The 23,260-nt window shown below is 44.3% G+C and overlaps 1 protein-coding gene across 4 annotated transcripts in view; it reads right to left on the reverse strand.

Annotated features, from left to right (window-relative positions):
- Positions 1–23,260, reverse strand: part of RGPD4 (RANBP2 like and GRIP domain containing 4) — a 51,326-nt gene that overhangs the window by 2,745 nt on the left and 25,321 nt on the right. For 2 of the 4 annotated variants that reach the window (XM_064481762.1, XM_031441004.2), the window contains exons 16-26: positions 22,855–23,034; positions 22,685–22,768; positions 20,528–20,663; positions 17,156–17,250; positions 11,478–16,269; positions 8,457–8,627; positions 7,776–7,868; positions 7,318–7,496; positions 4,348–4,552; positions 3,074–3,175; positions 404–549 (exon numbers count right to left, since the gene is read on the reverse strand). In XM_064481762.1, coding sequence (XP_064337832.1) covers positions 404–549; positions 3,074–3,175; positions 4,348–4,552; positions 7,318–7,496; positions 7,776–7,868; positions 8,457–8,627; positions 11,478–16,269; positions 17,156–17,250; positions 20,528–20,663; positions 22,685–22,768; positions 22,855–23,034 — 6,183 coding nt within the window. Of the gene's footprint in view, positions 1–403; positions 550–3,073; positions 3,176–4,347; positions 4,553–7,317; positions 7,497–7,775; positions 7,869–8,456; positions 8,628–10,845; positions 10,924–11,477; positions 16,270–17,155; positions 17,251–20,527; positions 20,664–22,684; positions 22,769–22,854; positions 23,035–23,260 lie in introns of all 4 variants that reach the window. The other 2 variants (XM_031441002.2, XM_064481763.1) reach the window with 2 other exon arrangements.

Below are 23,260 nucleotides of genomic sequence, written 5' to 3' on the forward strand. Positions count from 1 at the left end.
ATTGAAAAATTGTGCTCTACACTGGAATTTGATACATTGTAAAATGATTATAAATCAATAAAAAATGTTAAAAAAAAGATAAACAAGGGCCTACTGTATAGTGCAGCAAGCTATATTCAGTATCTTGTAATAAACTATAATGGAAAAAGATTTTAAAAAAAGACAAAGGAAAAAGAAAAAAAAATTAAGTTCTTCCCAACAATTTCATATAGAATTTACAAAGTAACATTTATATATAAACTTTAACAAAATAAACAATTTAAACTTAAAGGCTGAACTTCTAATAAAGAGCTTCCATTTGAAAAGGTCAGCATCCTGAAGGAAATACAAACACAGTAAGCCCATGTCAGGCTGTGAACCCACAACGTGGAGTCCCTTCAAGTGCCTTGGTTTCCCCATTTACCTCGGGAAGCGACACTATGGGCTCAAAGTGGACGTCTTCATTAGGAACCACCTCTTCGTCACTGCCGTCCTCATCCTCGCCGGCTTTACTGGCTGCCTGCGCTCCGAACACGGCTGCCCCAGTATTTGCCCACTGGAAGTTTTTATCTGATAAATGAATTGGGATATTTAAACAGTGGTGTCTACTTTTATAAGCTTTTAAGCCCCCTGTTCCATTAGTTTATCAAAGAACCCAATTTCCAGTGATGTGACATACTTTTAGTGAAAATGTTTCAAATCATATTATTCTGCAAGTTACACTCACGTGGGGGAACACCAAACAGCTGGAAATGTCCATGCCTGGACACACAGGCTTCGTGACACTAAACTACACAAGAACTTTCAGCAGTGAGGCAGGTTCCTAATAGAAGTCACCCCCCTGGAACTCTGAAAACCCAACTCAGCTCCAAAGATAGTTTATTTCATAAAACAATCTGTCACATGAAAAAACTAACTTTTAAACCTAAAAATGTCCTCACAGAGGCCAAATCTGCTGCTTTCAAACTAGCCAAAGCAGACTAAACACATGTTTACAACTTTCCTCCCTCACCTTCCTCCTCGGGGAAACAGTGCTGGGGCTCAGACTTCCTGGCAGGCTTGGAAGAAGCGTGCCGACCCCACTGTCCCCAAGCAATTCGAGGCTGTCAGGGTGAAAGGGCCCCATCCCCAATGGTCTTAAAGGAAAGAAACCTCTCTTCATCACCTGCTAAGGAATCACTGCCTCAGAGAACCCTACACCTGGTGCTACAAACCTGGGAGAAAGCAAAATGTCACAAATCAGTTAAAAAGCAACTCAGCATCTTGGAGAAAGAACAAAATGAGTGACTAAAACAGTATCCTTCTAAGTCAGATTTAATGGGGAGAAAAAAATCAGGAAAGAAAAGAAGGAAAAAAAAGACAAAAATTCTTAAGAGGACCTTGCAAGAGAGCGCCCTGGAACAAGATGAGCACAATCTCGGGCTGCATGGGGGCTCCTGGGGAACAGCGAGCACAGGTGCGGGCTCAGAGATGGCTGGCTCAGGAACACCCAAGCAGGAAAAGAGTTTAATTAACTCAAATACCCTGGTGGGGGGAGGGGGTACGGCAGAAAATCTCAAAACTCCTCTGCAGCAATGGTTCTTAACACCGGTGCATACTAGAATCACACCAAAAGCTTCTGTAAAATATGAATGCCCGGCACCAGGCCTAGAGAGCCCAATCCAACTATCAAGTGTCTTTTTTTCCTAAAAAGGCTCCCAGGAAATTCTAATATGAAGCCAAGAGTTGAAAACCACTGCTCTAGATGGAACAGGAGGGAGAATTTGTACAGTAAAAGTATAAAGACATGCATGTCAGTAACATCAACTTCACATTAACAGTTCTAGGTAACAGGACCTAGGACACTTACACCCTGTGTCCAGGTTTAATAAAAACACTGCAAACTATGAGGGAAATACAGTAAAACAGCAGTGATAACAGGTGTTCCTTATGTTCCCTTAGATTCCGCATGAAATACCACACAACAGACAAGGAATGACTGATAGACCTATGTGTGAATAAGACTTTCAGGAGAAAATAGGAAAAAAGGAACAAAATAAAACAAAAATAAAACTAAGGAAATGAACAACAATGACAAAAATGAACAGATGAAGAAAAAGAAATCACCACAGAAATAATCCGTAATGGGTGCGAGAGACTCCTCTGAGCTTAAAACCAACCAAAACAGTTAAGTGTAAGATCAAACAGGTCCACACAATGCCAGAAGTAAAAAACAAACAAACAAACAAAAAAAAACCAATTCTGGTGAAATTGATGATCTTAAAAAAAAAACAACTAAATCCTACAAGCTCTTATCAAAGAAGGCAAGACTGAAATTCTAAATTATTAAGAAATTTACAAAAGTGTGAAATTCCCCATGAAAATGATTCCAGGGGATTTACAGTTTCAAAATGCTTTTTTGTGCTTGTTACTACAAACTCAAGTAAAGCAAGCATTCAACACACAAGAAAACTAGTAATTTAAAAGAAAGTTATGACAAAATCTGAAAATAAAAAACACAAACTAGAGCTTACTCTATAAACCAAGCATCTTGTTCAATTTAGGTGATGCTATAATCAGACAATATGAAAGACATTGTAAGAATGAGAAAATATAATAAGCCAATCAACTTGAAACAATCAAGGAAAAAAATTCTCTTCTATAAATGATACCAAAATGGACCAAAAATAGAAAAACCATTGGAAAAGATGGGAAAGCTCAACAAACATAAATCAGCACAACCATTAAAGATATAATCAAGGGTACTGGAAAAACAGAAAACTGCAGAATCATTTCCTTAAAAATGCACAAGTCTTGAAATATAAGTCAAAGTATAATTAAGAGGACAATGTACCAAAATCAAGGTTATTCCAAAACTGGAGACACGGTTCTGCATTTCAGGATGGGGAGGACTATCACCATGACTTACCATGAATTAAGAGAAAATTCTTTTATTAATAAACATCAAAAATAGTACAAGGGAAGCCCTTCCCTGACCCAGCACAGCTGGAGGAAGAAACGTCCACGGGAGTAACAACACGGGGACAAAGGACTAGCTCCTCCAGGTGTAGCCCGTTCTGTAACACATGGTTAAACTCTCTCCTCTTGATCTTACCTTTGGAACCAAAAGCAAAATCCCCAGAATTACTGGAAGCCAAGTCTGCAAACGACAGCCCTGTACTACTTCCAAATCCAAATGAAAGTGTTTTGCTTTCCACTGGCAAAAAGGAAAAGAGCAATTTAATATTTCATCCAATGTATGTTGAACATCAAAGCTTTACCAAGGACCCAAAGAGAATGGCGGTAGGACCTTATATACTACTGAGGGGGGGTGTGTGTGGAACATTTATAACCTGGTTATTCCTCTGAAGTTACTAAATACATCCAAGCTCTGAGCTTCTTCAGTATTAAGTGCAAGGCACTACCTTCAACGAGCAGTACACCAAAAGCATGCCGAAAGGCATTTTTAAAAAGTGAGATGTAGGTCTACACTAAGTCAGACACAGAGCTGAACAGTTTCTGCTTTATAGCCTTACATAATCTAAAGCATCTGCATGAAGACTGCTTGTGTTCCCTACTGTGAATAGTAAGAGCTTAATGTCTTTTCATCTCATCAGCAGGCGTCTGGGGGCTTGTCCTGATCCTGCGCCCGTGCAGCTGCAGGACCTCAGTCTTGCACTCTGCTTCCCTCATCTGAAAACATGTGAGGTTTTAGGTCTGAAGTCACCTTCCTCTTCTAGAATGTTAAGACTCTAAAGTGCCTATAAACATAGTTTTTGTGATTTATTCAGGACTATTACTGAAAAAAAAAAGGTAATATAGACAATGTAAACATAAAAAGCACTACAATTATAAAGACTCCAAAAATCAAGTGAAATGAAAAGGGGGGGGGAACATCAGGTATTAATTACTGTACATAAATACTTAATTTAATGAAGTGGGTAGAGAAAAGGACAATTAAGTAGTATCATTAAAAAGTTGACACCTCTACTTAAGATTTCTGTAACTACTTCATGTACTTTACACAATTTTGATATACTTGGGTGGTGATGTAATTTCGACAACAGTCAAATGCAAATACACAGACAAAGGAAACTTCCATGTAAGCAACCTTGTCGTTTACTCTTAGGCAGACTCATGAGAGTCACAGTGGTTGGTGCTCCCTAATCACTGCAATCCAAACGACAAAAATACATGTGTGTTGTCTTTGTTGGCAAGGCAGCTAATTTTCTGATTATTATTACAAATATTTCACGTCCCTTTATACATCCAAAATTTAAGAAAGGGAGTTTCTGATCTACACGTAAAAGTCTATCTTCTCAAAATCACAGGTCCTTTATGTAGTAACACCTGCCTAGAAAGTTTTTGTAAACATCTACCACATTTTACCTTGGCCTGCAGACTCTGCATCATCTTCCTTTCTAGTAGATAAATCCACAGGTTTGTCAACAGTCCCAGAAGAAATAGGTGGCGAACTAGCGGATCTGGTGGTAAAATCAGGTTCTTGAGATTCACACACGTGTGGGACGGTCACTTCACTCCCACCTGCACACACACTCTCAGCCCTGCTAGTTGCTTCCTCACTCTGGGATTTCTGCAAAGAGAAAGTAACAAATAAGAATGCCACGAGATACTGACTGACAAAGAGGATCATACACCTTATTTTCAGAGGAACTGAGGACGCGGGGGTTTGGACAACGCGGAGTAAGCACGCTTTTCTCTCTCACCCCACCCTCACTCTTGCCCTCCCAACACCCACAGCTGGACTGGACTTAAAGCAACTCTAAGAAGCCTCTGAACAGTGGATGAAAGCAGGAGGATTAAGAATCTTAGGACCTGAGGGACAACCTGGTGGTGACAACCGTGTGGGTTTTTCCCTGTTCCCTAAATAGCTCTTAGGGAGAAACGACATAAAAAAATTGTATTAGAAATGAAGAATTCTCTTCAGTCAGTAATTTAACCTTCCACTTTAAGAAACTAGAAAAAGAACAAGCTAAACTGGAAACAATGTTCTGCAAAGGGCAAAGGATAACGAATAAACTGTGGTACATCCTCACAGCGGAGTACCAGCCAGTGACAGAAGGGTTGGCCACCAACACACGGTGACCAGGATGAATCTCAAAGGCATTATGCTGACTAAGAAAAGACCCTGTCTAATGCTGCCTGTGGTGGAGGTGACAAGCACTCAGGCCTGTGTAAGAATTTACAGAAAACATAACACAACAAGTGAATTTTACCTATGTAATTTAAAAAAAAATCAGTACAAATGAAACAAATCGTTACTTCCTAATGTTCTGAAGCACAGGGAAAAGGTCACCTGCTCCATTTGTGTCGAGTGACATGGGCTCCCACAGCAGCAGTATTCCTAACAGCCAAGAAGGTGGAAGCAACCCCAACGGCCATCAACAGATGAAGGATAAACAGAATGTGGTACATTCACACTATGGAGTATTACTTGGCCATAAAGGGAATGAAATACAGATATATGCTACAATGTGGCTATACCTCAAAACCTTACTAAGTGAAAGAAGCCAGACACAAAGGGCGACATATGATCTGTCTGTATGGGATGTCAGATCTGCAGAGACAGAAGAAGGCCATCAGCGGTTATGCAGGGCGAGAGGAGGCGGTGTAAATGGGGAAGGGGGTGACTGCTGGAGGTTACAGGGCTTCTTTTTGCAGATGACAACAATGTTCTAAAATTGACTGTGGTGAATATACTAAAAACCACAAGCGAATCTACTAAAAAATCACTGAGTTCTACATTTTAAAATGGGTGAACTGCATGGTATATGAATCGTATCACAATAAATGTTATCCAGAAAGTGCAGGTGAGATTACTTGGGGGACGGGAGTGTCGTAATTCAGCAACTAACACATACTCCACATGGGAGTCCACGAATGAGACTCCTGGAGACAAATCAAGCCGCTCCTGCCCGTTCACACTGGGCCCCCAGTCCTCAGCTCCAAGCTGGCACGCAGCCAGCACCTGCAGAAGCACTTGGGCACGCTATGCAGGGAATGCACCATCCGAAGACCCTGCGTGGTCCAAGAACCAGACTGAGAGTAAAGTAGGAAGGATGCATTCTAAGAGGATGAACACCTACATCCGTTATGAAGCATATTCATATTTTAACTTTAGTGGTCTTAATTGTTTCATCTTGTGTATCAAAGGGTGCTCTCCTCCAAAATTACGATTTATTGTGGCAATTTTTTTCAACCTTTATAGCGATTTATCGTATTTAATTTCTGTACCAAAGGTATTTCTGGACAGCCCCTATGACTGCAATTTAATGAACATTATGATAGTGCTACAAGATATTTCACAAAAAGATTTTAAATTGTAAGAATGATGATACACCAGTCACTCAAATAAGGTATCTCAACAGCTATTAACAGTATGGTTCCCAAAACACTGACAAAAGGTACCAAGCCCTTGTGTGCCACAGGAGGAAAAGGAATAAACGATGTGCAATTCAGCCTGCACATCAGTGTGGAAATTATTTTTCAGTTTTAAGTTTTAAATTAGGTAAATTTTAAATAAATAAGCTTAACTATTTTTAAGTTCTGCACCTAAGACTGAGGCCGTGTTTAAACTGCACTGTTTCAGCCTGCGGAGCCCTGCTGAGTTACTGTGACTACTGCACTGCGAGAGGAGCCAATGGTGAGGGCGAGCTGCAACCCGTGTGCCCACTGGGTCCGGGGCGCAGCCAAGCGGTCTGAGACACACTGCAGGTTCAGGGCAGCATGGCCTCCGGCGGAGAACCTCAGCTAGGTCTTCCACAGACAAGGCCACCGGGTCGTTACATCAGCTACACGTGCACTACACGCAGCCCCCTCAAGCCTCTGGGGCAAGGAGACACCGAATCCACGTCAGTGTGGGGCTGTCAACAGTTACTAGTCAGGGACCTTACCTTCTAGTGTCTGTAGAACACAAATTAAGACAACAAAGTGTTGACAGCTATCAAAGTTACTACAGTTGAGCTAAGGAAGTAATCAAATCATGAAACTGTTGACAAAACAAAGTACAAAGACAGGCCAAGGGAACTACATTGCAAACGCTATTTCTTGTCCACCCTGCCCACTCCACAATAAACTAACCTGCATGAAAAACGACCTCCATCCTGTTCTTGGTGCAGGGGCAGACCCTCTAAGGGACATCTGCACCGTCCATGCCACCACCCTCTCCCCATACCCAGCATGCACGGGGGTGACAGCGTGGGCCTTTCGGGTCCTCTGTGGAGAACACAACCCCTTCTCTGGCCAGAGCTGAATGGGGGGCTTGACCCACCGCTAGCTGTTCCCCATCACTGCTGTCCTGTGGGTTCATGGCACCAACAAAGACAACTGAACTCCTACCTGAGCTTCCTGAACTTTCTGAAGCTCCGACTGGAAGTCTTCCCCGTTTCCATTGTCCTCATCAGTGTCACTGCAGGCTCCACAGAAAAATGTGGGTGGAAGTTTTAAGGTGTCTGCTTTTGCCTTCTCTTCAACTGTTGGTTTCTTTTCCCAAACAATAACACATTCTTTCTCATTACCTGAAAACCCCGTACAATGCAAGCAAAGTAAGGTTAAGATAAAAGTAGATGAAGTCCAACTCCTCCCCAACAGTGGGCCTCAGTGTCACCTGCAGACTGCAGACAGAATAACAAGACCTCAGGCACCGACGGAGCACAAGCACCCCTGGGAGCAGAATGCTAGTTTTACATACTTTAAATCACCATGCCAACGCCGGTCATTACAGAGTGACCACACTGGGAGATTCCTTTTAAATAGTTTTAAAAAAAATCAGACTTAGTCTTTTTAACGTCACATACCTGGCAGGTTTTCTTCTAGCGGTCTACATTTTTCTGAGTCATCCAGATACAGTTTTCCATTAAGTTTCTTGACAGCTGTGTCAAAATCTTCATCTTAAAGTATAATTGGTTTTATTAAATAAAATAATTTCTCATAAGTTTCAGGAGATTTTCTAGCCAGGAATCTAGGAGTCATCTTCAACTTCATCCTTTCCCCTCCTCCCCACATCCAAATAGCAACCAATCTTGCCAATTCCACCCCCCAGTGCTCCTGTTCTTGTCTGAGCTGCCCTGTTATTTCAGCCCCTCTCCTCACCTCCATCTCCACAACCCTCTACACCTCTGCCTCACTGTTCCCCACACCTGCTCTGAGGACGTGACTTCCCTGCCTGGAACCTGCCGTGGCCCAGAGCTTCCTGCAGTCAGACCCCATCTCTGCCTCTTGGCACTTCTGCCCCTAAGACCTCAGGGAAACTAGGACTGCTGTCAGTCCCCTCAAACGCCTGCCCTGCTCATGACGGGCACCCAGGGAACGCTAATGAAGAATGCAGCCATTTCAATGGTGACACCCACTGACTGCTCACATGCACCTGAGACAAATATTCATCTGTGGCCACAGCACGGGGGCCTCTAAGAGGCAGGCTTAAGACAATCTCACAAAGAGGAGTGTGAACAGGATGCTTTAAAGCACAAAAGACTTACCATCCTCCTCCTCTTCACTGACATAGTCTGGCCTGTTCTTATAGCAGAAGAAAGTGGGAGGAAGCTGCAGTTTGCTTGCAAGAGCCCTCTGCTCAGGGGTCGGGGTCAGCTCATACACCACGAGGACATCGTCATCCAAGGGAGGGTCTTCTGGCTTTTTCTTCTCTTCCGCTAAATGGCAAGTCAAAGAAATTGATCAAGACAAGGTGTTAAGTATTAATGTCAATATTCTAACTGAAAATAAGTCATGGAATTCATCTCTAGGTTGAAACAGCATGCTGATAAAAACACACACTTTGATGTGGACACAGCTCATAGTAACCATGAATTAGAAGCCTGATTTAATGTCCTATCAAAAACACTTAGTGAACACAGAATCTACTGAAAAATCAAAAAACGCCCCACTTTTACTTACTGATCATTGAAAAATACAGTACTGATGGCTATAAATTAAAAAGGTACTTAAAAAGTGCTGCCATAACCATATTTGGCAAACTAAATGGTTTATCAAAATATCCCTACATTTATAACTGAGAAAAATTAAATCATAAGCAAAGATTAGTATAAATATAAAACAAATGCAAAGCCCAACACTGATGAGACCCTACAAGAAAAGGTTACAACTGCCAAGGCAGGTGGTAAGAATTCCATCTACGGGGGGAGGGAGTGGCTCAGGGGTAGAGTATGTGACTAATGTGCATGAGGTCCTGGGTTCAATCCCCAGTCCTTCCAATCAGTCAATCAACAAATAAATAAATAAGTCAAATTACCCCTGCCAAAACCACACAAAATAAAAATAAAAAACAAGAATTACATCCAGTATTCCATATTTCTAAACACGGTAATAGAAGCAATTAAATTAAACTGTTACCTTTTGGGTAAATAATCCTGTAAGAAACTAAGGTAACTCCTATTAAAACCAACAATAACAAAAACAACAAAAAGGCAAAAAATGGAGAGAAAAAGAACTCTTCATACGATATGCTCTGGTCTGTTGACTTCTGGCTAAAGGAACTGATAAGGTCAGCAAATCAAGAAGCATGTTACGTGCCAAAGGGTGCGGTCCAGATGGCAGCCCAGCCACACCTGAAGTGCGGCCAGTCCAACTGGGATGTGCTGCATTGTAACGATACACATGGGACTGTGAAGACTTGACACCAAAAAAAAAATCTCACTGTTAAGGTTTTATCCTGAGTAGAAGTTGAAATAATATTCTGAACATAATGGGTTCAGTTGAATAGATCATTAAAATTAATTTCATCTGTTTCTCTTTTTTTCACCTGTTTCCTTTTATTTTTTGACATGACTAGAAACGTTTTGATTCCATACACAGGTCGTATTTCCACTGGATGATGCTGACCGAGAGAACAGTCCTGCAACGCTGAACTTGCCTCTTGCTCCTTCATTACAAACACTTCACGCCAGCTCGCAGCCAGGACAGCACAACGCTGTGTATCAGGCACCTGGCGGGGCCTTGTTTCCCCGTGCCCACAGTCCTCCTCTCTAGGGTCCTCTGGAACTATGACCTCCTCGAACTTGAAAGAGGACAGGGCTTTTTGTCCTGTAGCAGCATGTTGGTAAATCTGCTCTCAAACCTGGGGCCCACGGAGTCTGTGCACAAGTATATGCCCTTTAATAGAAAAAAGCCCACACTTTTCACATAATTTTTCAAAGACTGTGTCCTTAGGCTAAGAGCTGCTGTGGCCAGTTGCACAATTGGTAAACTTTAAAACTGAATGTCCTAGAATCAAAGGTTGTCATTTTATCACTGTCCTTGCTTGGCAACCTGCAACACAGCTGTGTCATGTCATCAGACACTAAGGGTGAGTTTCCATTTCCCCAGCCTTGCTCTCGAAGGTCTCCAGCAGACCCCACTGCCTAGTGCTCCCTCTTGCACTGACACTGACCTCTGCAGACGGTCTGTGCTACACATGCTAACGTGCCAGGGTCAGTGGTGGCTGTGAATCATGGGGCTGCTTTCAAACACAGTATCGTCCTAAACCACAGCCAAAAGGACAGCCTTAAAGAAACATATTCCCTGTGCGATACACGCTGCTGCCAACAAACGTCTGGGTGCTGGCAGACACCAGTGGCTGTTGATAAAGGTTAGATAAAACACAGCCTTCGTTAATCACAGTTAGAAACAACACGTATGACGTACAAGACAGAGAAAGGTAAAGACCACGTGGATCTGCCTCCAAGCAACTGTGCACCACGCGGGAAACACGACACCCCAGCCCATGAGAAACAGCGTCATGGGGTTAGGCAGGCACTGACATGCAGGCTGCAGGGTTACGGACTTCATTGTCACCCAGCCAGCCACCCCGCTGAGGACCAGCTGCCACCAAACAGCCTGAGTCCTCCTCTCACTGCGGTGCCAGCTCTGTACCTTTGTCCTCAGGCTGTGAGAGAGGGGCGCTGGTCCAAAAGGCCATTGGGTTAGATTTAAAAAGGCTAAAATTAAATCCTACAAAATAAAGAGGATTTCACTTTCGAATGTTTTGAGAATCAAAGTAAACATAATTTAAAGTATACAAGCCAGAGTCCCACATTCACACCAACATGACTGTCTCACGCGTCCCATTTATCTGGGGGTTTCTTTCCTTGTTCACTTTGTAAGTGGTGGCAAGACTGCCTTACATAAAACGTGAACATATCAGCATCCGGTTTTATGTGTGACAAGAACACAAGGATAATACACTGAAGGACGAGCCCTTTCGAGCCACCAGCCTGGAGTGCACCTCAGGATTCGAGTGCTCAAGGCCCTGCGCTGGGTTAGGGTTAGGGCTGGGCGCACCTCCGGGTCACTGAAACCTCCTGAGCAGCTCGCCCACTGCCTGCTCCTGTGCAGATACTCACGGGTAAACTGGCTGAAGGAGAAAAAAATTTGCACAATTTTGTTTTGGCTGTTCACAAAGCACTGTGTTAACAACCCGACCTTTACTAAAACATCCCAGCCGCCTACGAAAAGGGAGGGAGGGAGGAAGATTCTGCTGAATCTAAAGACGAGTGAGTGCTTACCCCTTTCTGGTGTTTTGAACGTGTGACCACTTGTGGACTCTTCCTTCGGTAACACAGGAGTGAGGTTTCTGGCACTGCCGTCAGGAGCTGGTCCAGGGTCAGAGCTCTGCGACAACTCGTCACCACCCGGCCCCACGCTTCTTTCAGATCCACTCTGGGCTGAACTGGTTTCACTACTGCTGTTTTTCAAAGGTGCATTAAAACTAAACCCAAACAAGGACCCAGTAGCTGAACTATTGCCAAATGCAAATGGCTTTGATTTTTCACTACTGAAAATGCTCTTAACAGACTCAGAACCAAACACAAATTTTGGAGGTGAAACCACTGCTTTTGTTGTTTCAGACGTGCTAGACACTCCAACTTCTGAGGTCGTATCGGCCACATCACCCTGAACCAAATCCGTCCGCTCCCTCGTGGTTTCTTCTAACACAGCCACGGCAATTTTGCCACACGGTGACTCTCTGGGAGTGGCAGAACGAGAAACATGAGGTGTTATCAAAAGATCTTTTTCTTGGGCTATTTTTGCTTCATCAAATATTTTCTTAAACGAGTCTGCAACATCCTGTAATTTAAAGCGGACGGCTAAGTGTTCCACCTTTCTTTCTCCGTCTGCAAAGTCACACGCAGTCCACACCCACACTCGCTCTGTCCCCTTCATGCTCTGCAAAGTCATGTCTGGAGTTATTCTGTGGTTGGCGCAGAGTTTCAACACCTGATCCCTCCGCATCACCACGCGGCCCTGCCTGCTGTCGTAGTTTTGCAGGATCTTTATGTCGCCGATGCCCCTCTCCTTCCACTGCCCCGCGTCTCTGTCGTACCTGTAGAGCTTTGCCCTGTGACTGAACACCACCTGCTCATTCTCCTCACCGCTAGACACCTCGACGAGATCCGGCAGAGGGACCACGGGCTCGAAGTGCTGCCCATCCCTCTCCTCCTCCTGGGTGATGTCCGAGTCTTCATCGGTGCCCACGGAGGCCCCACTCTGATTCAACTTGGCAGGAGACTTAGATGGACTCAAAGCAGATTTAAAACTGAAGTTGAACCCGGTGGTTGACTCACCAAAGCGGAAGAGATTTTTCCTCACGGGGCTGCTGGCCAGGGGCGAGGTGTGCACCGAGCCGCCGCCATCCAGGGCGTCCTCCCGCAGGTCGTAGCTGTCCCACTCCAGGGCGGGCCCGCTGTGCTCCGGATTCGGCAGGCTGCTGGCGTCCTCAGCGCTTGCAGCGCCCGCCCCTGGGCTCTTACTCTCTTGGTCGGTGACTTTCATCTGATCACTGGTCAGAAACGTTTTGAAGTCTTTCAGCCCACTCTTCATCTCTTCAGCCCTCTGTATTAACTTGGCGGCTCGGCCAGTGTCCACGAGCTTATGGGGCGTCTGCAGTGGTATGTCTAACAGAAGTCGCTGGCATTCCTCAAACTTCTGCTTGAACTCCTCAGCCAGCTCGGGGGTCTTGAATTTTGCTGCCAGCTGCTCCAGTTTGGCGTTGCCATCAGAAAAGTCACTAGCCAGCCACATCCAGGCCCTGTCCGACCCAGAGAGGGGCTTCAGATGCATGGTGGTGGTGATCCAGTGGTTGGCACACACTTTCAGCACCTGCTCTCTCCGCATCAGCATTCTCAGTTTGCCGTTGACTTCATTTTTGAGAATTTTTAAGTTCCCCAAACCCCTTTCTTTCCACTGACTTATCTCGGCATCAAACCTGAATAATTTCACACGCTGTGAGTAAAGAACTTTCTCATCCTCCTCCCCCGTGACGAGCTCCACCTTCTCAGGCATCTGGACGACAGGTTCAAAGTGGATGTCGTCACTGTCCTCCGTCTTATCATCGTCTTTCTCAAGGTCAGCACAGGTGTCTGCCTGATCAGCCATCTTACCACTTTGTGATGAGAATAATTTCTCTCCAGCACCCGAAAATCCCTTGAAGTCAGGGTCTTTTTTGCCAAACTGAAAGCCTTCTCCTGAAGTTGACTTCGCAAGGTCTGCAAAGGTGAAAGTGCTGCCAGCCTGGCCGAAGCCTACGGCAGCCCCGTCCTTCTGGCCACCTGCTTCCTGAGCCTGACGACCAGAGTCGCTTTCAAGGGGCTTTTCACTCTTCTCCTCCTGATTTCCCGTCTCCTGAATGCCAAATTTAAACCCATCAGCAGGCACGGGAACAGAAAAACTAAATCCTTCTTTTGTTGACCTAGACTCTGTGCTGGAAGAACCCTGAAATTTAAACGAAGGTACATTTTCTTGATCCACATGCCCAAATTTAAATCCTTGTTCTGAGTTGCCATATTTAAAGGCTTTTTCTGAAAAGTTATTTTTAAATCCTGTTCCCACCTGACTTCCAGAAGAGTCGTTTACCTTAGCTGTTGAGCCCAATGAGAAAGCTGAAGGTTCTTCTGCAACAGGTTTATGGGCTGGTTTAGAGGCATCACAAGCCAAGCATTTTAAGGAAGAACTCTCATTTAGCACAGAGCAAACACCACAATCCCACTGTCCTTCCTTCTTGGGGAATGCCTCTTCTTCAAGTCCACTCTCTGGAGCCTTGCTTGTCTCTGAAGAACCAAACTTAAAAGAGGCAGGAGCTGGGGCAGCAGAAGCAGGTACACTCTGTTTTCTGGGATTCTGACAAGCCACACATCTGGCAGAGCTTCCTTCATTTGGCACCAAGCAAACGCTGCAATCCCACTGCCCTTCCTTCTTGGGGAACAGCCCTTCAAGCCCACTCTTTGGAGCCTTGCTCACCTCGGCAGGGGCAGGGGCAGGGGCAGGGGCAGGGGCAGCGGGAGTGGGTGGATTCTGTCTCCGTGGATTCTGACAGGCCACACACTGGGCCACGCCTGCCTCATTCTGCACTAAGCACAAACTGCAACCCCACTGTCCCTCCTTCTTGGCGAACACTCCTTCAAATCCACTCTCTGGAGCCTTGTTTGTCTCTGAAGAACCAAACTTAAAAGAGGCAGGAGCTGGGACAGCAGAAGCAGGTACACTCTGTTTTCTGGGATTCTCACAAGCCACACATCTGGTAGAGCTTCCTTCATTTCGCACCAAGCAAACGCTGCAATCCCACTGCCCTTCTTTTATTGAAAAAACAGATCTGAAATCACTGCTGGCAGACTTAGGAAGATCTCCTTGGCCAAATTTAAAGGAAGGTTGCTGAACAAATGGAGATCCACTTTTGCTAGCAGACTTTGTATTCCGGCATGCAATGCATCTAGACACAGTGGGTTCATTTCTAACTAAACAGACACTACAATCCCAGTGACCTTCTTTCTTTGGCGCCATCAATGCAAATCTTTCTGGAGCACTTTCTGAACTAGTTTTAGGAGTGGAAACAGTTTCAACTAATGGTGGGCCAAGGAGGTCTTTACTGCTTGGGTTGAGGTTTTGGCACGATACACACTTCTTAGCAGTTGCAGCATTCCTTAACGAGCAGCTGTTACAATGCCACCAAGACCCTTCTTTCTTTGCAACTTGAAATTCAAAATTCATGTTTCCAGCATCAGGTTTGCAGATATCTGTACTATCGTGACTTGTGGGTTCTTTTACAGTTCTCGCAGCCTGACTTGTGGTTGTGGCTATGTTTGCTCCAGAGGCTTTCAACAGGCTCTGGGCCTCTTCAAACTTGCACTTAAAAAGTGCTGCTTCCTCAGGCGTCTTGAACCTGATAGCGAGCTGCTCTGGTTTGGGCAACTCGTCTGCGTAGTCCAGAGCGCACCACACGAAGGACCGGTCTGAGCCCGCCATGGGCGCCAGGGCCGTGTCTGGGCTGATGTAGTGATTTGCACAGATCTTCAGCACTTGCTCGCGCCTCATCAGAAGGCGGATCTTCCCAGAGGTTTTGTGTCTCAGGATCTTTACATTGCCAACTCCACGCTCCTTCCACTCTCTGGATCCTCCATCAAAACGGAACAACTTTGCACGATTGCAGAAATACTCTTCCTCGTCCTCCTCGCCAGTCTTCACTTCAATCTTATCGGGGAGAGGCACCACCGGCTCAAAGTGGGGACCATCCTCATCGTCCTCTCCATGGGCACTCCCACCGTCTGCTTCGGGACTCCTGTTGGCCGGCTCTGCGGCAGGTGCTCCAAACACTGACTTCCCTGGACTGTGGAAAGTAAACGTTTCCTCACTGCGCCGAAAACCAGAATTCTTTTGCTGATTTGGGCCCATGTTTTCAGTAAATGAAATTTCAGGCACATTTTTGCTTCCGAAATTGAATGTATTTCGAGGTCCAATGGTCTGAGCAGCTTTTGGTCCACTGTAGCTGTCTCCTTGCAAAGGCTTATCTGAAGTCAGGAGACCTAAAAGGCTTTCACTATTATTGTAAGTCGTAGAAGGGGGCTGTGCCACAACCTGTGGTGAGGAAAATGTGAAGTCACCATCATTTGATTTGAAATTTGAGTTAAATTTAAAAGAAGTGGGCTGTGCTGGATGTGCAGGTGCTGCCAGAGATGGCCTTATTCCTTCGCCTGGTACAGGCTGAACAAAATTGGGTTTCCCAAATTCTATAACCTTAGATTCTGCAGATCTTGAAGCATGAGCTGCAACTGGAGGTTTTGTGAAATACCCTGGTTCTGGCAGAGGCGGATTTGTGCTTGTCTGTTGAACGTTGTAATTAAAGTAATCGTCACTCCTGGGTGAGAGAATTCCTGTTGCAGGAGACTCAAAACGCAGCGGGGGACCATACATGTCCTGGGAGAACATACAGGCAGATGAGCTCTGCACTGGGGGGGTGTGCATCTGCTGAGCGTAGGTGTAGATGTGCTGCTGTGGCGGCAGCCTATTCATGCCATAAACTGGTCCCTAGAAGAAAAATAAAGTTAAAATGTTTGTAGGTTGTCTAGGCTGTCTGCAAGACTACAAGTTAACCAGATACAAACCAATCCTCATCACCCTTAAACGTGAGCACTACGAGGTAAATGCATCCTCAGGGTGTGCAGCACAGCCTCGAGAAGACATGACTACAAAGATACTTACAGCTCTAGTCCATCTTGGCATGTAACGAAAACTGCCTTAAGTAATGACAGCACCTTAAAAATCTAATTCTCCTCCAACGTACCCAATACAATAACACCCCCTCCCTCCTGAACAAGGTGTAAAAATGATGTTAACGATGATGATGAAGATGAGGACTAACACTTGTTAGTGTGCCGCGCGGCACAGTTCTAAGCACTTTAACATCTCGTTTTAATGTCCTCAAAACCCTATGAATTAAAGTATTATCCTCATTTTACATATGAGGCAACTAATGCATAGAGAGGTTAAGAAGCTTGCCCGAAGTCACGGTGAGCAGAAGAGCCAGGGTCTAGGTGCACCCAAGCCCTGTGCCTCAGTAGACATTTAGTGCAGCATGCCAGGCCTGTGAGGACTGTGCACAGTGCCCTGGCGTCAGGGCTGCACACAGTGCCCGGTGAGGACACCCAGGCCTGCTTCTGTCACAACGGAATGAAGAAGACCCCACCCCCACCCCCACTTAAAATATTCTAAATGTTCACGCTTACTGTGACATAAAATTTAGACAACTAATATCGTTGAAGCAGAATTTCTACATCAGGAAAGAAATTTAAAATATCTATATCTTGTGGGACATTAAAGTATTAATGGTGAACTACTTCTTGAGTTTTTTTGTAGGAAGCCTGGACAATTAAAAAGGAGATATTTATAAATGTATAAATTATTCCTTTGTTACCTTTGTGGGAGTAACATTAGCTGCTGGTCTGAGAAGATACTGGGAATTATATGCTGGTGACTGACTATAATATACTGAAGGGCCAGTAGTTGCAACTAAAAAAAAAAAGAAAAGAAAAGAAAAGAAAAAAAAGAAAGAAAACACTGTTAAAAAAGTCTATGCTGCAGTTAGGACTACCTAGGCAAGAACTATAAATACAAAACCAGTAGAAACCAAAGAGAGATTTAACTACACAGGTTTTTAAAAAATTTCTATACATCAAAATTCACCACAAGGAAGATTATCCAACGACAAACGGGGAATGACTGCTAAGTGTGGCACACGAGGAGGGAGAGAGGAGCAGCAGGCGGGCAGCAAGAGCGAGCCCACAGCAAGCACCCGAGGGGCCGAGAGAGCGCAGGGCAGCTGCCAAGGGAAGACGGCACGACGCAGAAGCAGCTGTGCGGCGTCAGAGACGCGGTGCGCGAGCCACAGCAAGGACTGCGGGAGCCAGAGCGCATCTGATGGCCTCGGGGCCACGTGTCTGAAGTGAGCTTTGACGATCTGCAGGATGACAAGACTGCATTTTATAAACTCAAGCTGAGAACGTTCAGGTCAAAAGTCACCGACAAATTCACGCGAAGGATCTCACAACACAAAACGTGTTCCCTGGCTGAGTAAAAAGGGCACAGCATGACTGACACTCAAGCTCGTGGCCAAACTATTTGCTCAATCTGTTTTGTGCCTGTGTGTCACCAGGAAACCAACAACTAAAAGACACTCCTGTCAATGGTAAAAACAACCAACAATCATTTATTTGCTTGATCTGCTTAATGAAAGTTTTATCAGAAAACAAAACAACTTAAAGACCATTTATACCTTTACATAGAAGAAGAACTGGAAGTTAACTGTGACCCAAGAGGTGCTGACCAGCTGACTCTAGAAAGCCCTGAAAGCCTGAGAAAAGGCGAGCTAGCTTGTCTGTCCTCTCGGGACAGTTCCCTGAGAGGCCGAGCCACTGGACAAGCACAAGTTTGAACATGGAAAACTAACAGGACTGCCTGAAGATGGTCACCGTGAAATATTCTGGGGAGAAAACAGGCATAGAACATAGACAAGCTGATGGATTCGAGCAAAGAATCAGAGAGTCTGAAATGTAACTAGTGCCTCCATCAGTGACCATGAAAAAAAATAAACTCGGATGTTTTATTAACCTACTAAAAAAATCTAATAGAAAAATGCACCAAATGAACAATAACTCAGTAAATATAAAGGGTTATAAAATGTTGAGCATGCCTAGTAGTAAAAAAAAGAAAAAAAGAAAAAAACTCCAACAAACTTAAAAGCTGATACTATTTTTGTTTTTAAAAACTGGCAAAGGTTTTATACACTGATAGCAGTTACCCCTCGGCAAGACTGCAAGGAGACGGGCACCAGCAGACACTAGGGGTGTGAGTGTAAAAGCTGCACGGCTTTTCAGGAAAGCAGTTTCCCAACAGGGAAGGACTTCTCCAATACCCTACGATCTCAGGACTGTGTCCACAGCACCATTTATAATAGCAGCAACTAGAAATAAACAAATAAAGGAATAAAATTTGCTACACGATGGGACACCTTGTATTTAGCAACGGTGCTGTCAAAAAATGTTCAGTGGAAAAATGCTCAGAACTTAGAGAAATACTTAAAAAAGACTGACTCATCTCCACACAGCATGATAACACGGTAAAAGTCTCATTAAAAAAATCTCTACACACACAAAAAGACCAGAAGGAAATGCTCCAAAACGCTGGCAGGGCTCTCCGTGATGTGTTTAGTTTTCAGTTTTCTTTACACTGTTCAGTACTTCTGAGTGTCTCCTTACTATAAGTTTACTAATTGTTTTTTAATCACCTTATTTTAAAAAGACAAGGACCACCTTGGCACACCTGTACTTTCATTAAGAAAAAACGTCTGTGAACACAGGAGCAGGAACTGGGAGATCTGAGCGCTCCTCCCAGGCCCCCTAAGCTGCCCAAGACCTTGTCAAGTAGCCGCCTGGGCTCTCCGTCTCCTCAGCTGCAAAATGAGGATGTGCTGCTCTACACGTTCCACAGGGGTATTGCAAGAATGAAATGAGACACCGTGAATGGTATGTTTCTGTGTGTTTAAACAAGCAGAAGACCTGTGACGCCGGCACACAGGAGGATAAGATGGGACTGTGACCCACGAGGTGCCAAGTGATGAACGCACAGCCCACAGGAAGCCCTGGAAGAGGCCGGCCGCCCAGCTTAACTTCTCCACACCAGGCTCTATGCAGCACACAGGGTTCAAAGTAAGTGATGCTTAAAACTCTTGACTTCTCACACATTTATACTATGACTCAGCTCATGCAGTGAGCTGGCCTTTACAAAGATGTTCTGTCATCTCATGCGCACTGGGAGGACACTGTTAGGAGACAGCAGGTCTTCCCTAAGCATGGCCCTCCAGACCATCACACCAATGTGCTGCACTAGGCCCTACCACGCTCAGTCTTTTTTGAATTAAAACCAACTGGAAAAAAATATGCACTACCACCATGTCAGCAATCTGTCTCATGTAAGAGAAACCCATTTTTACCATCACTTCTGGCTAATGGGGGCAAGTGGCTTTAATGTTAGAGCACTGGAGTGTGAACCCAGCTCTACTGGTGCTGGCTGTACAGTAACAGCTGAGTCACCTAACCCTTCCTGACCCAGTTCCTCATCTAAAAAACGGGTTAATAATGGTTAATAATGGTTAACACTCTGCGTTACTGTAATTAAACTAGATTACATACACAGAGCACCTCTGCACGCAGACAACCCAAAGGAAGCACTCTCTGCGCCCTCCACACACACATGCTCACAGCAACCACATGATGCCAAGTATTATCTCTATCCTTCAAAAAGACAAACTGGCTCAGAGAGATCAGTAAGTGGCAGAGCACAACTTACAAGTCCTGTATGATCTAGCTCCAAACTCATTCCTTCTATATGCGACTGTGGTATTTCAAAATAAAACTTCCTATGAATGTCATACCTCTCAGTATATCATCAAAATAATTCCCAGAAGTTTAAGTTCTTAGCTAGGCATCTTTTAAAGTACAACACTATTAGTTAACATTCTCCAATTATAAGGCATAGTTCCACCTCAGTCTCAGCACCTTTGAGATGTGCATTTAAGGGTTTCTTTAAGCCTCGATATAAACAGGATCAGATAAAGCTTGTTTTGCTTCTGCTTATAAAAAGCCTTGGCAATACCAAACACAGCTTAAGTAACACAAAGGCAGACATATACAGATACACATATAAACATACAGAGACAAGTTCTCTACGTAAGGGAGGACGAAGCACAGTGACTTTACCAACACCTGGGATTAGTCAGCTGCCAACTCACCCGTCAGAGGGGCCCCATGAAAATTTTGTGGCCCCTGATGTCCATCAGGCACTGAGTCTGGCCCATAGTTCTCTGCAGGCCAGCGATGAGGGGACCCCGAGTTACTGCTGTTCAGTCTCAACTCCTGCATTTCTTTCTGTCGGAAGAAGACAGTTTAAAGCAATTCTATCACCAGAAACAGTGCCAGAGCAAACTTAATGCTTGGTGATGCCTTTTTTAAGAGATTCTATATTCTGGTAAGATTCGGAAACAGGTGCTGGTCTAAGACACGATCCTTAAATCTGTTAGAACTTGTATTTGCTCCCTTCTCTGGTTTCTTAGTGCTGTCACCTAACTCACTCACTCCAGAATTCAGAGGCAGCTCTAACCTAAACAATAGGACAACTGCCTAAGTGGCCGCATCTCCGTTTCTATCCCACATGTGCTCAAATAACCTCTCTGAAGTTCCATTCCAGCCAAGACACTTCTCTGCTCAAGGAAACTAGGGCCTACAAATTAAACTCCTCTGACGCTGAAGGTCCTAAGCAGTATCACCTCAATTTCAATCCTTCCAGCATCCTCATTCCACACTGCTTTACTCCTCAGCCACCTGGACCACCCACATTCCAAACTACCTCCCAATATTAGCTTCCCACTCACCGCATACGCTGCATGGAACACTGCTAATGTTTCAGGTAATGCTCAAATGCTCTACCAGGAAAGGGAAAACAAGTGATGCTTGCTCAGAATATATTACGTAGACAATAATGCACTCCAGGCACTTCTTAATTCTGACAGTTACAAAGCGGCAGACATACTGTCTTCTAATGACACTAGTGGATAGCAATCAGATCTATCACTTTCTGGACAACCAAATGACAACCCCCTTCCCCACCCCCAGAACCTACAAAGCAGGCACTTGTCAGGAATAGTAAGTTATTTGAGGTCAGACACAGACCCGGCATTTCTGCTCTCTTCTTCTACAAGTGTTTTAGGAACAGAAATTTCCCAAAGCTATAGCTACTGAGGTAAAAAATATCCGAATTTCCAAACTAAATAAAAACTTCCCCATTCATCCATCTACTGTGTCTAATTCAGATGCTACACATCTATAAAAAAAAAAAAAACAGAAGAAACTGATGCAATCAACCGGAAAACTTTGCTGGTCACGACTGGTATCCAGGCCGTAACTTAGAACATGCAATTAAATCTATAATCACAATTTTAAGAATTCAAACAACCAGAACATGTGATAGAAACTGGTTGTACAATTCTCACTTTACAGGTGAGAAGCCAAACAGAGAGAAAGATAAGGAAGTGCCTGGCTTGAGACCACGAGTCAGTGGCTGTCGGTACCAGAAGCCAGTTTTCCGGCACACGGACTGGCACTCCATGACCAGTGCTGCCAGGAGTACAAGGCTGGGCGCCAGAAACCTAGACAGTAAATGTGTACTATTTAACAGGCCACGAGTCTACACAGTTCACACAAAAAGTGCTGCTTGGAGGGGAACAAAGATTCTGTCGATCTTACACACTGCTGACAGTACTGCAATAATCACACACACACACAAGACTTCTCTGGTGTAACTAGCAGTAGGAATAATTTAGTTCTTACCAAAGAAAATGAAACAATTTACTTGTACTTCCCATTTCAAAGAAGTAAAATAAAGCTCCTTGGACTGTTATACTTAAGGTCACCTTCATATAGTTATAAAATATGATCACATACACATAACTATTTCTTCATAAAATTAAGTTAAATTCACATGAAATATCAAAAAGGAGACCTTTTGAAGTTTAGACCCCTTGTGAAATCTGAGCTATAAATATGACACATACAACCACAGTCAGTCTGAGACATGAGCTCACAGACCAAGGTATGAATACATATCTCACTAGTTCAATTCAATCACTTCGGAATCTCCTCTGTACCAGGAGCAACACTATGTTCTGGGTAAGAGTCTCCACCTGTGAAAGTCACATCTAGGGGAGGATGCAGACACACACGTAATTTCATAAATATGGCAAATGTCACGATGGAAGTATGTGAAACAGAGTAAGAGTCTGCCATTGTGTGGCCAAGGGACCTTCTGAACAGGGCTGGAAGGGAGTGAGAAAGTGGCCAAAGAAGGAACCTGGAATAGGAGAGGCACAGTTCAGAGAACCTGAGTGATTTACCTTAATGGCCTCCACCTGCTGGCAGATCATTTTCAATAAAGAATTTTGATCTTCTGCCCATCGTGGTGGTGTTCTGGGAGAATACTGAAAAAATAACAAGACAGGACTTAGAACATTTAGAACAGCAACATACCCTGCAGTGTGGAAAGATTCATTTCTTCCCCACTTACCTTGTAACTTTTACTTGGTGACAGAGAATATTTTGTGGGAGATGGTGTCGAATGTTTCATTTCTGAATCTGCATTTCGCAAGGAACCATTTTTATAAAAAGGACCTCCTTCACTGTAGTCATCGAGTTCCTGCATGACGGAATTAAGCATCTCCTTCACAGATTCCAGGGGCACAGGCAACTGAAAGCAGAAGGCACGAATCAACGGCTTCAGTTTGCAAAAATGCCAAAGAACGAACTTGAAATAATTAGATTTTATCTTACTAATTTACAGGCTCCACACTTTTGTGTAATAAGAACATTACACTTTATGTAATAACACATGAAACTTTCATGTAATCTAATGTCTTCCCGCTCTCCAGCCTGTGCCGTTTCTGTTTCTCCTGTCAGCCGCAACAGTGGCAGAG

Source organism: Camelus dromedarius, chromosome 33 (genome assembly GCF_036321535.1).
Source record: "Camelus dromedarius isolate mCamDro1 chromosome 33, mCamDro1.pat, whole genome shotgun sequence".
In the NCBI taxonomy this organism is placed as follows: domain Eukaryota; kingdom Metazoa; phylum Chordata; class Mammalia; order Artiodactyla; family Camelidae; genus Camelus; species Camelus dromedarius.